General features: G+C 41.4%; 1 protein-coding gene across 6 annotated transcripts; it reads right to left on the reverse strand.

The window, feature by feature from the left end:
• Positions 1–500: 500 nt before the first annotated feature.
• Positions 501–15,200, reverse strand: VMA21 (vacuolar ATPase assembly factor VMA21). Of its 6 annotated transcripts, XR_012056002.1 has the most exons (7): positions 15,049–15,200; positions 13,436–13,545; positions 11,812–11,955; positions 8,320–8,360; positions 3,646–3,880; positions 2,592–2,656; positions 501–1,675 (listed from the first exon to the last, which is right to left on the reverse strand). XR_012056002.1 is itself a non-coding variant. In XM_032748375.3 (5 exons), the coding sequence occupies exons 1-3, from the start codon at positions 15,102–15,104 to the stop codon at positions 11,813–11,815; spliced, it is 309 nt and encodes a 102-aa protein (XP_032604266.1). In that variant the 5' UTR covers positions 15,105–15,200; the 3' UTR covers positions 501–1,675; positions 8,320–8,360; position 11,812. The 6 variants fall into 6 exon arrangements, 2 of the variants coding, with proteins under 2 accessions (XP_032604266.1, XP_032604267.1); XR_012056003.1 differs by lacking the exon at positions 8,320–8,360; XR_005980395.2 differs by lacking the exon at positions 3,646–3,880.
• Between the last annotated feature and the right edge of the window lie 424 nt (positions 15,201–15,624).

Below are 15,624 nucleotides of genomic sequence, written 5' to 3' on the forward strand. Positions count from 1 at the left end.
GGGATTTTTGCTTGATTTAGGCACAAAGGACTTGCTACTCCCCCTCATTCCTGGCTACAAAGTATAGCTGGGACCAGGACATCCCCCAAAAGCCATACCTTGAGGACCTCCACATCCTCACTTCAGCACAGCAGTGCTCTGAGGAGACAGGCACCAGGCTTTGGCCAAAGCCTTCAGCCTGTTTTCTGCAGTTGTGACAGTTTTTGGTCCCTCACTGCTGAGAACGGCATTTGTGCCATGCTAATGGCAGCACAGCAGAGCTCCTGCAGCAAGGCTTTGATTTAGGAAGCAGAGCTGCTCAGCCCACTCTGCTCTTGCTGATGTGGTGACCTGGTTTTGTCAAGACTGTTTTTCTCCTTTTGTCTTTGATGTCATTTTGGAAGGCAAGTCATGAGAATTTCATGGAAGCATTGACTCAAAAGTTGGACTAAAACAAAGCCAATCACAAAACCATTATAAATGAATGGGGTGCAATTTCCTTTTAGAGGATTATTACACTATTTAGGGTTCTATCACTTTTATTTCCACAGTTTAGTAATCACTTTCATGCTTCTCATAGAAATATAATCCATTTATATTTTAATGTAACAAGTTACAAGGATTATCAGTTAATAATAAATATACTCATCCCCTAAAGCATTTAAACAGCCCCTACACTTTCTGAAGAAGATCCTACTTAACGAGCAGACACCTACAAATGAACAAGGAAATTAATACTGTGATGTATGGAAACCCTCAAACTCCAAAATACATGCTGCTTAAATTACTTTTCTGTGAAATTAAGTATTTTTCAGCATTCAGACTTTTACTTTGAAATTACTCTTATAATGAGAAGGCTTTGGAAGTCTTTGAGACTGCCTTTTGCATTGGGAATTTGTTTACCTTGCAGTCTTAAATTTGGAATATTACATTCAGCTCATGCATAGGACTATGTCAAATCAACACATCACTCATGAAAATCCAGTTAAGGAAAGCTGTCAATAACAACCTAGAAAAATCCACCCAAAAGAAAAATCTGCCTGACTTGCAGACTCAGGTCAGTCCTGGTGCTGAAGTGCCCATGAAACCATGTCCATCAAAGCCAACTGAAACCCAGTCTGTTAGAGAAATGTGAAAATCTTTCTTGGCCTAGTGGCCTGCAGCGAGTCACAGTATTTTTCTCTTGCAGTTGTCTGGAGATGGGATGGGAGAAAGTAAATATTACCTGTCAAACTAAAGATGTTCCTGCCATTCATAGAGCTGCCTAACATATTTCTGGCAGAATTCTCCTGTAAGCTTCTGGTGCTCACTGCACTTGCAACAATAATTCTGAGAGAGTTGTAAGGCAGGAGTATGAATTACCCTCTGGAGCCTTCAATCTCTGAGCTTCAACACATAGCTCAACTTCCCAGTCCTGCCAGTGGTGGAGTTTTTTTTTCTTCCTTCCACATGCTGTATCTGCTGAAAGTGTTTTTCTCCATAAGAAAATGTGAAATTAATGGTCTAGGTTGCTTTCATCTTTCAATTTTGCAGATGTATGTTTCCTTAACCCTTTGCTGTACAGATCAGTCACTTGCACTTCAGCAGGTTCATCTATCAAGAACTCCATTCACAGAAGCACGCTTGCTTTGGAGAGTTCCAGGAAAACAGAAGTGCTGCATATCTATTGTGCAGCTTCTGCAAATACAGGCCATCCCTAGGGAAAGGTAAAGGGAGGAGATAATTATGAGTGAAGGTTTTATTGTTCCTAGAAAATCAATCTCATGAGTCTTTTCTTAGTTGAGTACCAGTTATCCCAACATCTGCAAGGCACCGTTTTGTGAGCAGTGTCCAAACAGGAACAAGTTGATGCACAGGATGTAAATTTATTTCTGGAAAGATTCTCTTGCAATCCTCTCCAGAATTCACCAAAAAGAAATACTTGGGTACCCAGAAGACTTTGGTCAGTTAAAAAAGCCCAATGCAAAATCCACAGCTTTGCAGAGAAATTCTCCATTTTTCATGCAGCGACCTGTACTGATCAGGGTCTGTTTCCTCCCAGCTAAAGCCCTGCGGTCCATCCACACCCTGGAGTTGTAAGCCCATACCTCATTTTAGCTTTAAACAAGCTTCTCTGCGTTAATGTGGGGTCAGCTCCAGCTAAGGGTGCCTCCTCACCACATGGGGCTTCAGCAGGTACACTGACTACGAATACCTGCACCCATCCTTCACACTCCCTTCCTAGTTAGACCAGCACAAACATTTGCAGAACTGTTTCAGAGTGAAAACAGATCAGTGTAGAATCTTGTACATCCTGATGCTCTCCATCTGCAGGATTAACAGGCCCAAAGACAAAGCATTACAGGTCTCTGCCTTCTGTGGTCTCTTCATGTATCAGAACCTTCTGGCATCCTGGTGAAGTGCACACCAGAATAGGATCACTCTAAGTGTGAGCCATAAATTAAATCTAATGCTGTTTTCTTCACTTAAGGAGCAAACTTTGCAAAGCTCCTTAATGCCTAATGAAGCAATTTTACTGTGGCAAGGAATTTTCCTCTTGTGAACTCCATGTTCAAACAAGCTCCCTGGTGAGGTACGCACAGGCTGTCTTTTAATACAAACACAAAACTCACATTTAACTTATTAGCTGGGGGAGGAATACAGATGAGGCTTGGATGAATCTCATGAGTCACTGTTTCTGTAGGATAAAAAGCAAGCTTGTCTCAAACAAAATAAATTCGTTTCTATTGTGCATTGCAGATAGAAGTGCTTAAATAATAGAAAGATTAATAGAAACACTTCAACCAATTGTTCTAGAAAAATGAAAAATAGCTTTTGCATTATGAAAGAATATTCTTTAAATACAGAGAAATAAAACATTTCAAATGAAACAATGTTTTGGGAGAGGGAGACAAATGCAGATTAGTCATGCTTGAATGTACTTTCCCAAACAATACATTGCTTAGAGCTAAGACATGCACATACCCCAAGGCACACATGATAAAATAGGGACTTTATATTAGTTTAATTCCTTTATCATTTGCTCATGCTGTATTTTTCTCATCTCATGATAAACCTTACCCTGGATAGCACCATATGCATATTCTGGATCCTGACCCCTGAACTCATTCCCTACTGAACCTTGTGGAAAAATTAAGGGACATGCTCTTGAAGTGTGAAGCAGGACAAAAGCCCAGCACCGACACCACTGAAGAGAAAATGGAATGGCACCATTTAGGTGCAGCACCATCCCCCAGCACTGTGCAAATTTCAACAAGCCTTTCTTATTACTTTAAGTTTTTAGATGTGGAAGGAAATGATGAGACAGAGAAAAGGTACACCTGAAAGAAACCCAGAAATGTCTAAAGCCAGCTGAACAATGGCAAAAGAGTACTGAAACGGGGATTTAACAGACTATTCAGAACTGACAAGAAAGGAAAGCATGGGGTACCATGTCTGCAGACCTTGAAGAAAGCACCAAGCTAGGCAAAGTTAGGTAAAAGTCCAGATATCCACTGATTCAAGTTCTCACCAGAAAAAATCCCAAGAAAATCTCTGTGGATGGGTGGTAGTGAATAGCAGATATTGCTGGCAGACCAATGGATAAAAAACCCAAGTTCCAATCCCTTCCCTCACCTGCCCTCCAGTTCTGTGATCAGCCACAGTCAGCAAAGTGAATCTCTTTACCTCTTCAGGGGTAGATGTGCCATAGTTCCAAAGCCAGGTCCAACAGCTCCAGGAGTTATCCTGTGCTAACTGCACTGAACACTTCCACCTGGACACATTTGCTGTGTTTGTTGACAATATCCCTTCAGCCAGACTGACTTTGCTGTATGGTGATTTCCTTGGGACAGAGAGCAGCTCTTCTGTGTGCTCATACAGCCAGAGTGCAGCTGGATCCTGCCTTGTCCTTTGGAAATGGCTGCAAGAAGAGCAGGCAGCACATGCAAGGCACTGTACAATGTGCCATATACAGTATTCTGTGATATTCACCTTTGTTTTTAGCACAAAAGGAATATCCAGTGAATTCTGGAGAGGAAAACCCATCAACAACACCACCAGTTTTACCCAAAAGCTTTTTTTGGCTAAAGCAGCTTAAATTTGTACCAAGTCTCAAAAGCCTAGTTTAAAGCAGAATTTTTTCCTGAGGAAATATTACAGACAGATTTGAAAAACGGCGTTTTTCAGACACTGTTATGAGTAAATGATGGCTTTATACTCATTTTCCATTGCTAGGAATTCAAATGAGAAAAAGAAGAGTCAGTTGACATCCTTTTACTGATGGATAAGTCTTCTTACCCACCCAAACCACAGCAGTCCTGAAACAGTTACCTCCAATACCTCATTTTCTGCATTTCAATTATCATCTGATTCAGGACCAGTCCTTGTTAATTCTCCAAAAGCCAGGATTGCAGGCAATGGGACTTCCTTTATGATGCAAAGACTCACCTGCTTTTCACAGGAATCTAGAGCACACTGGCTTTTACAAGCACACCAACTCTTACTGGTCAATCCGTCTACATTAATCTCTGAGATGAGCAAACTGCTGAGTTTGAACTGAAGGAAAACTGTCTTGTCACAAATCAAGGATATAACACAAAATAAATAACTCTTGTCTGCTTTACTGGTCAATCAGTTAATGTATTATATCCACACACAGATATGATCAACAGAACTCATGCTTATGTAATCAGATATATTACTCCATTGCTTCATCTCTAACTGAATGGAACTGCAGAAAATTAGTTCTGGTGCTCTGCAGAATTACCTGCTGAGATGAATTACCTGTTTGCCTTTTGAACAAAATCCATAAAAAGCACACAAAAATAATTTATCCCATCAAATATAATTTGGACCATGCAGTTAGAGCACAGCTGACCCGAGGTAGAAAATTCACAAGCCACTCAGCTCTCCTTCCAAATGAACCCCTTGCATAAACTTGATATAAAGCAAACACAGAATTCTGCCATGGGCAGGCATCTTGAAGAGCTGCATCCATCACATATTCCTGAGGGGGTCTCTAACATTTCCTGACTTAAAGGTTCAATGTAGTTTTCTTTTAGGGCTGGAGAAAGGAAAGCAGTTTGGATCCCACTGCCAATACTACTGAGGGTACTTACATATTCCTGAGTCCTATAAAATGCTAAAATAAATCTACATTTGACCACAGAGTTTGAACCACTGTTTTGACCACTGTTCTGAACCTAGTAAGTATCTGACAACACAGAAATATGCTGCTGTTTTGGTGTTGCTAATTACTCCTCCCAAAGTCCCATGGCAAACAGATAACTAATACAGGAATTGTCTATAAAATTGGATTTTTTTTCCTACTGAAATCAATTTTCATGCCTTAAGTATCAGAGCTGATAGAAAAAACAATTCTGAAAACACATGCATAGGAAAGCAAAATACTTACCAAGTGTTATAAATGCCTCCTCTTGCCCTACAAAGTTCAACATTATCTCAACTAGGGATCACAAGAGGTATCTCACTACAGGCAATATTTGCTTCTATGGAAAGCACTTAGTAAGGAAAGGTGAAGAGGGAGAAGTACTAAAAGGAGTGACTTGCTGCTGTTTGCAGAACTGTAACAGTTTAGAAATAAATGCTAGGTAGGAATGAAGGAACTGGCTTAATGCTAGATAGGAATAAAAAGAACTGGCTTCATGATCAGTCAGTCATTATCATATAGAAAGAGGCCATTATAATTCCAATATAAAATGCAAGGTCCAGTTTTCACTAAGTAAAACTGGGAGATGGGTTGAAGCCCCTAAGCATTAAGGCCAGCAGAGGAATCTCTATTAAACACAGGATTTGGTGTCTACCCAAGCCTCAGAGATACTGGGCAAACCCTGCAGATGAGCTACAGCCACTCCACATTTAAACAGGTAGCTGCACTTAACACAAACAGCCATCAAAATAGTTCCAACACCCAGATCATTAGTATCACCTGTGCTTTGAATTTTTTGGTGAGGGCATACTTGACTCTGAAGAAAAAAGCATTACATTGCAGATATAACAAAAGTTTGTAAAGAAAACTTTATGCTCTATCATAATGCTTCATATTAACTTGCTAATTCTGTAGGAATTATTCTAGGAATGGGCTCCAAGTGTGACGTGGTTTGAGAGCAAAGTGGGTTTTTCTTCTTCTGTCAGACACAAAACCACCTACACATCAAAGACTCAGTCCCCTGAAATGAGCAGCATTCCAGCTGTGAAGCCAAACTTCCATTGATCTTTAACATTAGCAGAGCCACACTAATGACTTAAGCATGGTAAAAAAAACTGCATCTTGAGGATGAAGAACTGCAAAGGCATTAAACATATCCTCCATGGTGCCTGCAGCATGGGCCCACACCCACAGAAGTGTTTGCTCTTAATCTCTGACTGCTATTACTCTCACTCATAAATCCTTCTTCAATTACAAACAGTTTTAATTAATAACATACCCCCTGTGCCTATGCCCTGGGCCATTTCCACTAAAACTATTAAACCACAGTGTCTCATGTGGCAACTAAAAGCAGCAACAGCCTTTTTTGCAAGCCTGTGAGCAGTTTGTAGTGTGTTAAGAGCACAGCTGCAGGTATGCACCTGATCACCCCTCCAAACAGTGGGCCAACAGGGGAATCATCTCAGCAAGAACTATCCAAAGCTAGTACAACAAAATGGTTGTGAAGCATGACAGCAAACCTGCCCTAGAAAAAAAATCTCCATCCCAGGCATTCAGCCAGCCAGTCACCAAATTATCTACTTTTATCAAATTTCCTAGCTCTTCACCCTGGGCATCCTTCCCCACAAAACTTCCCAGTCTGTATCCCTGCCTTTTGAAACAGGACCTTGATTGCTCTGTCTCGTGGTTTAATAACCAGCACCTAAAAAAGCTGCTTTCTACAGGAATTCACATACATTTTCTCCATCCCTTTTCTTACTGCCTTAGGTTCAAACAGAGCTCAAGTCCCAAGAGCTTATCTCCATTTCCTCTTTTACAACTACAGCTCAGCATTGTTACACAACACTGTGCTTCTCCTAACAAAGAGACTCAAGTTCTATGCCAAGAGCTCAGAAATTCAGACACTGGTGTATCTTCAGATAAGAGAATGACTGTGGGGGCTCTGAATCACACAGCAATTTCTTCTTGCAAGACCCATTCAAGCACCTGAGGGCTTCCTCTTACAGGGACACAACAAGCTCTGCTTTCTGTCACCTTCAAACAAGCAGCTTCTGTATTACTCTCAAACTGACAGCTGATTGGAGCTAATGAAACATTAGAGTGGCAGCTGCTCTTTGGTATTTTAAAAGTAATATTTACACTCCAAGGGCTTGACCATGCCCTACGAGATGACTCAGAGCCAGAAACAATGCTGGTTTGTACAAGACAAAGTAAATAAACGTGTCCCAGATCTCACACAGCAAAGCTGTCAACCTATGAACAACTTTAGTTGGAAGTTTAAAATAGAATTATCTTACTATTTTGTATTATTTACATTCAATACTTGAGACCAATGGTTCTACACAATCCCTTGAAAAACGGTGGAATAAACACTTCCAAACAAAACACATGGTGCCTCTGCCATCATATATCAAGCCATGCTAGCACATTCCAGCTCTCACCCCATCTCCTCCAAGTCACTCCTTTGCTTCACAGGACCCTTCTCCTCTTGCCCCATGGGCTGCACCTTACCTACATCTGCCACACCCAAAATATGGTATTTTGGAATACTACAATGTATGGCTCAGTTGGTTATTTAAGGGCCCTTTGCTTCCTCATCTCTTACTCACCCGAACTAGTACCAACTGCACCCTGCAGGATGCTCTCGGTACACCCTGTCCAGCTGCAAGGGCTGTCAGAAGCCTAAGCACATTTTATTGAACTACAGCAGTCACAGCAGGCTGAAACCCACCAAACTTGCAGTAACATCAAACATTTTATTGTTCACCAATGCACTAGGTGAGAACATAATTTCTCAGCGAGCACCACACCTTACCCTGGCCCATCAGTGATCAGGCAGCACAGCCTGCCCTCTGCCAGAGGGTGAAAACAGCACAGGAGCTTGTCCTTTCTGAAGGGTAGGGTTGTTGTTTTTGTGTTTGGCTGTTTTCTTGGGGTTTTGTTTTTTTAATGTTGAGTGTTATTACAAGGCCCTTTCTTACAATGCAAGAAACAGTTAGGCAGTATTTTATTTTGTTTCAAATGTACTATTAAGACTGTTTCAAGTTCATGTACTTTGATCAATGATAATTCCTGTTAATGACATGACCACCATCATCACCATTTGCTCTGGAAACTTCTTACTCAGTGCTGGCAGTTAACAGAGAGCTTAGTCAGGCATCCCTAAGCACAAACCAAAGCTGCTCACTCACCTGCACACTGTCACAGGCTGGGTACCTACCAGCACAGTATCCTGTAGGCATTTGAAAAAACAGAGATATTAAGTACAAAAGACAAAACCAAATGACAAGTCACTTATTTCTCACTTCCCAATTCCCCCACTGTCTACTCACTTTTGGAAAATGTTCTGGAAAATTTCTGCTACAATCTGTCTCAAGGTATTTGCTCACTGTGAGATAAAATTGCTTGCATTAGCTAAACTAATTGTCAACCTATGCAAACACATGAAAGACCATTAAGTGAGAGGCATATGTGAAGTACTGAAGGACTTATGCAGTTTTCCCAGCTGTCTTTTTAAGAGTTGTCTCAAATCCATTCCTTGTAGTAAAATTAACAAGCTTACACCACTTTAGAATACCACACTGTTTAAAAGTTTACATCACCATTCTATAGAAAATAAAAAAAATCAAGCAAACAAGAATTCTAATCTCTCTACAACTTTTGGCAGTTTAAATGTGGTGGGCTTGACCTGGGCTGGACACCATATACCCATCAAAATCATGATAACACTCCCCTTTCTAGCTGGATGGGGAAAGAAAAGGTAACAAAAGGCTCCTTGGTTGAGAAAAAGCACAGGGAAGTAATTTACTAATTACAATCATGGGAAAAACAGACCCAGTGTGAGGAAATTAATTTATTACCCATCAAATCAGAGTAGGGTGATGCAAAATAAAACACCTGCCCCCCAGCACTCCTTTCTTCCCAGGTTCAACTTTACTCCAAGTTCTCTACCTCCCCCAGGAGGGACAGGGAGTGGGTGCTGTGGTCAGCTCTTCACACATTGCTCCTGCCCTCCTTCCTCCTCAGTCCCTCACAAACTGCTCTAGTGTGGGTTCCTTGCACAGGGTGCAGTCCTCCAGGAACAGACTGCTCCAGTGTGGCTCCCCACTGCTGGCAAGGAGGGAGGGAAGAGAATGCTCCCCGTGGGCCTCCCTGGGTTGCAACAGGACAACCCTCCACGGGCTGTTGTCACTGCACCCTTTACCTGAGGGATTGTTCACTCTCAGAAGCACAGGCAGCATCAAACCAGCACCTGGCTCTGGCTCTGCAGACTCGGCTGGTGCCTCTTTCTTACCAGGAATGTTGTGGTGAAGCAAAACATTACCTTCAAAGATCTTCCAATGGATGAATTCATGCTCAGCTCACTACCCCCAACTGCTGAGACATAACAGCGCCTGCACATACAGCAGAGGCCAAACTTGCCAGATTTTTTTAACAGTTATAATAAGGAATTATTTCCCAGTTATTAACTTTGTGTCTAGGGATTCTGCTACATAAAACATAAAACAGACATAGCATAGGACCCAGCTAATAGAGCATAGCAGGTGTATTCCTCTTGAAATCAACATCTTAGACTTCTGTAATATTCATTTTTTCTGCTACCGTTTTCTAGTACCAAATAAACTTCAAATTCTTTATTTCGTAAGTGTAACTCTTAATTTTTTCTCCAATGTGAATAAAATTTAACAGAAAGAAAAAAAGTTAAGCTATTGAATGGCACTATATATTTGCTTTAAGCTGTACTCTACATGTGGAATATTAAAGACATTATTCAAAAAATGTTCAGCACATATTGTTTACTGGATCTTGTATTGCAGGGCAGATCTTTATTAAAAGGCAGTATTTGTTCCACAACATACACTTCATACACTGGAGAACAGGAAGCCAATGTGCCCATGTACAAACTAACTTTGCACTTCAAGTACTCTGAGAAGATTCTCCAGTTTGCCAGCAGCAACCTGACTAGGGGGCTCTGGATGAGAAAAGGTAATACAGCAGAAACAAAGTGTAAAAACTGATTTGCATTAGTGTGCCATGGTGCATATGTTTGTGCACACCTGGAACTGGAGTGGACAAGACAAGAATGACGCTTAGGGACACAATAATCCAGCCACTAGGCACAGATAACCAGTTTTTGCCTCATTTATACCTAAGTTTTATCAAAGACACATGCAGCACCAAAACCATGCCAAGCCCCATATTAAGCAAAAAACTTCCAAGAAAGGCTAAACTAATACAATAAACTGTAAAATTTAAATTAACAGAATGACCTCAAGCACAACTGCTCAACAACCATTACCAGGGTTAAGAAAGTTTGCCTTGCTGGAACTTTAGGAAAAATGTTTTAAGCAGATTAAAAAGCTTGCTAACAACAGCACAACAGTGGAATGAAAGTCATGTTATCTTACAGCACAAAAATCTCACTAAGGTGTGACTACAGGAAGCTCTATGCACAACCAAGGGAAAAAGAAAACAATCATCATATTGTATAGTTTCACAGTGCACAAGTAAGTAGTTATGAAGAAAAGTCAATTTTCCATGTGGTCATTTTTGTGTCCTCTGCTTCAGAAAGGACACCATTTGCAGACAACGACAGCTTGTTTTCTCTTGCTCCTTCCCCTACCAGCCATTACAGCAGCTTATGACTGTTACTGACACTGCTCTACCATAGGAAATCCAACTGCACACTTCAGCAAATATCAAGGAGGTACATACCTGTCTAAAGACATACAAAAAATAAGCTATGCCCCTTCCTTTGCATTATCAGGATAAACTGCAGAAGAGGAGAAAGATGAGCAATGCACGACACCACTCCTCCAAAAAGGAAATTAAAGATGGAATTTTACACTGCAATAAAAAATATATTTGAAAAAAAAAAATGTACTTCACATTAGAAAGACATCACCTGAGTTTCTAAACAATTCTGGTTTTTAAACTACTTCTAAACACAGAAATAGATTAATTACACCTATCCCATTGTGTTGGTTTGGGCTGGGATAGAGGTAGTTTTCTTCATAATAGCTACCATGGGGCTATGGTTTGAATTTGTACTCAAAACCAACACACTTACATGTGCAGCTTTTGTTTTACCTATTAAACTGTCTTAATCTTGACCCATGAGTTTTCTCACTTTGCTTTCCTGATTCCCCCATTCATCCCACGGAGGGGTCACAGTGAGTGAGCCGCTGTACAGCACTCAATTCCTGGCTGCAGTTAAACCACCACACATATAAATCAGGAAACTATTCACAGCAAAGTGAAATTCCATCTTTTATACAGTAGCTGCATAGTAAGTAATGTAGCTTTTTTAAACACAATTTAATTCCTTGAAAATGTAATGTTTGCTTCATGCCAATATTATTTTCAGAGCAAGCCAGGAAAATACTAGGCATGGCAAAAGTAGCTACAGGAGTTTTCAAAAAATATATAATTATTCTACTTTAATTGCAAGTTAAGGCCTCCTCAGCTCAACATAGTAGAAGCTGGCTAAAGAACAACTTCCATCACCATTGCAGAAAACACCAGTACATAGTCAAGATGAGCACAAGTCTTATTTTAACCACAACTGAGGCACCAGCCTCCCCTTTGTGCATGTGTATTACACATTTGGAAGAATGCTTTTCCTTCAGCTCACAAAAAATCTGATTTACAGTCTGTGGACATCAGACACCGATGATCCTCACTTTAGTCCTGTTTGCCTTCGCGCCACTGCCGTGAACCCTCGTTCCAGGCCACATAAACAAAGAGAGCAAGCACCACATGGACAGTGACTACAGCAACTATGGCAGCATAAAAATAGCTGTCTCTGTCAGACATTCCCAAGGAACCTGAGAAAACAAGAAAGTAAAGAATATTAGTTATGAGCTAGGAACTCTGACATGTCAGGTCACAATTCTCCCCAAAGACCAAAGTTACATTTAGTCCTGTATCAAAAGTCTGAGCTCAAAATGATTCACAGGAGAAAATTCACTGTGACAGTTAAAGGCCTTGAAACTATTTCATGAGCAAATCAACAGTACAGTATTCAATATTTAACATAAAATAACCTAGATTTGACATCAACAGCTTAGAGTTCTACAATATTCACTTTTTCTGATAGTACCTTCTAGCACCAAACTAACCTCAACATCCTTTTTTCCAAAATGCAACTTGTTGTGGGGGAATAAAAGGGGAAAGGGAGGTGGGACGAAGAAGGGGGAGAATTCTGTAATAATTTGACACTAAAACAGGAGAAAACAGTAGAAGAACAATTAAATTCAGAAGACTATTACCTTCTGTATTTAGAATATAAAACAATAATGTCCCACCAGTTACGATACCTGAATGCATCTTATATAAAACAAGCTTTCAAATATTGAAACAACCAAACACTGAAATATTGCTTCCCTTAACTGATTTAAAAAACCCAACAGTCTCCCCAAAAGCAAACAAAACCTACACATTACAGCACTCCAAAATCATCACCCTGCAAAGACAATCTTTTCAGTGCCAACAGATCTTGTCATTAACTGACACAGTGAAGTTAAAGCTCAGCTTGCTACACTGCAAATTAAAAAAAAAAAAAAAAGCTAAAAAGGATCTTGAAAGTTACTTAACAACTTTTGGGCCTTGATGTACTACATACAGCAGTACACACTAAAGGAGAATAATCTCAGAACAACTCGGTTATACACTCATGAGCTGCTCATGAAGCAGCTGCTTTCTCCCTTCCTCCTCCCCATTTCCAAAGGAGATAACTTCCTAGAACTGCAGGAGGTAAGTATTAAAGCCTTGCAGAATCAGGACTACAACATGGCTCCTTGTCCAAACAAACAGCCATAAACTCCCTTCCTTTTTATTTTTTTAATTAAAAGAAAGCTCCACAAGCAACCACATTCAAGATCTGAAATTGCATATAACTTGTTTAAATGTACATATGTTTCAAAAAGCAAATTATAAACCTCAGAAACAAAATTATTCTGTCTCAAACACATGACTAGTTTGCAATACCTGCAGGAAACATATCGCTGATGATTCTGACAAAAGTCTTCTGCAGGGTAGTGTTAAAAACCCTTTAGGTATGGGAACAGTGCACCTCTATACAGTATAAATCATTGTATAATAAACAGCAGATTTTGGATTGCAGACCACAATGCAGAGAAAGATACATTGACCATTTATATAATTTGCTGTTCTAACTAGACATTACAGGACTTTTTGTCTACATATGGAAACAAATATTCAAAACAGGAAGAACAAAGTTGCTATTAGAGCATTGTACTTCTCTATTTTAGTAATAATAATGCTAATTGGCAGAAACAAAATTACCTTCAAATACATAAGCCTTTGATGAAAAATATAGCCCAACGGGTAATGTAATCATTAGAGCTGTGAAGAACAGAAGCGTTCTTAAAGTTGATGTTAATGAACCCTCATTTCTGAAATAAATAAGAGAAGTTACACACAAAGTCACATTATACATGCCTGAAACAGGACAAGAACTTGTTCCCAACAGAAGCTGATTAGTTCTCAAGAACTGAGTAAGTGTATTGTTTGGAGGCAATAAAGACTTGAAGTATGCATTTGTTGTCTGCAATAAAAATGAGAGTATCCAAAACAATGTAATGATTCTGCCAGTCTAAGCTCACAAACAAAATTAAAAACAAACTTTACACTTTTCCCTGTTACTGCTTTATAAGCATTGTAACATATGGGGGTTATGTTAATAGGTTTATCAGTGCATTACTGCATATTGTTAAGTATCTAATATTAGTTATACATGTACATGTCATATGACAGTATCCTGCATTAAAACTTGCCAAGTTCCCTTTTTTTTTTTTAAAGTAACTACAAGTTCAGGAAAATGACAAATCCTACAGGCTGGGATAAAAAGGGAAGTACACTGAATGAATTTAACAGTTTACTACTCCAAGTTCCTTTTTATTAGGCCTTCTTCCTCTATTTAAAAATAATTTATCAGTTTTTAACTAAGAGAGCTGTAATAAGTGCAGTAACAGTCACAGCATAGAGCCACTACACCAAAATTTTGCCTTCACAGACCTAAACCTGGAAGACCTTTTACAAGAGAAGGCTTATGAAAGTTTATGTTCTTGGCAGGTCTCCTTGAACCTGACCTGCTAGAACAGGTGCTGTGTTTACAAAACACCACATACAGCCTGGTTCTGTGTGCTTCCACCAGTTCTCACTCACTCTGCCCGGCTAACTACATTATTTTATGCTGAGGTAAACATGTAAGGTAGGCAATAACCTTCTGACTTTCAGAGACTGCATCATTCAAAGACATAAATCCTTAGGGTGTTGAAACACAAATATATGTGTTTTTCTTTGGAAAAAAAAAAAGTGGAAATGGGGAAAAAATTATTTCATCCTCTGACAGTTATGTGCAGCCATGCACAGCTTCTACACTGCAGCCAACAGCACTGCCGGCTGCTCATGTACTGCCATACATTTAGGCAGCATATTAAATAGCTTTATAAAAGAAAAACATCCGAATTCTTCTCCTTTACTGGCGTTTGCCTGAAGGACTGTCAGGGTGGAGGACAAAACTGCATTCAAAATTTCCCTAGGGAAATTAGAAACCATTCTATCAACACTTACCCACAGAAGAGTCAGATGACCTCCAGCTTATTATTAAAGTTAAAAACTCCACTGCTGACAAATGCTTTTCTTACACTGACATACTCTCATCGCTTCCCTACGCGGCAAAAACAAGCATTGCTGTACAAGCCCAGCCGGGGCCGGCGGGATTCGGGGTGGCCCAGGGTGGCGCAGAGTGACCCAGACAAACCGGGGCCTCCCCACCGCCCGCTCCGGCTCCTCCCGCCCCAGGGCTCTTCCGCGGCTGCCCCAGCGCGGGCTGCTGGTGCCGGGCGCGCCCCCCGCCCCACCGCGGGCCCTCCCCCCGCCGCCCCGGGACTCACGGCCTGAACTCGGCCACGGGCACGGCGCTGACGGGCCCCGGCCCGCACCGCTCCATCGCCGCCGCTCGGCCCGCCGGAAGCGCCGCGGGGCCGCGCCTGCGCGGGGAGCAACGCCGCCGTCACCATGGCAACCCTGCGGCTGGCGCGGCCTGGCGGCGGGCGGGAGTACTGCAGGGGCTGGGGACGGCTGGGGACGGGGGGACAGAGAGACTGAGGGACAGAGGGACAGAGGGACGGAGGGACTGAGGGAGGGAGGGACGGAGGGAGGGAGGGATGGAGGGACAGAGGGACTGAGGGACTGAGGGACTGAGGGATGGAGGGACAAGACAGATGGAGGGACAGAGGGACTGAGGGATGGAGGGACAGAGGGACAAGACGGATGGAGGGACAGAGGGACTGAGGGATGGAGAGATGGAGGGACAGAGGGACGGAGAGACTGAGGGAGGGAGGGCCAGAGGGATGGAGGGATGGAGGGAAGAAGGGACAAGACGGAGGGACAGAGGGACAGAGGGACTGAGGGACGGAGGGACGGAGGGACGGAGGGAAGAAGGGACAAGACAGATGGAGGGACAGAGA

This window comes from Taeniopygia guttata, chromosome 4A (genome assembly GCF_048771995.1).
Source record: "Taeniopygia guttata chromosome 4A, bTaeGut7.mat, whole genome shotgun sequence".
Taxonomy (NCBI): domain Eukaryota; kingdom Metazoa; phylum Chordata; class Aves; order Passeriformes; family Estrildidae; genus Taeniopygia; species Taeniopygia guttata.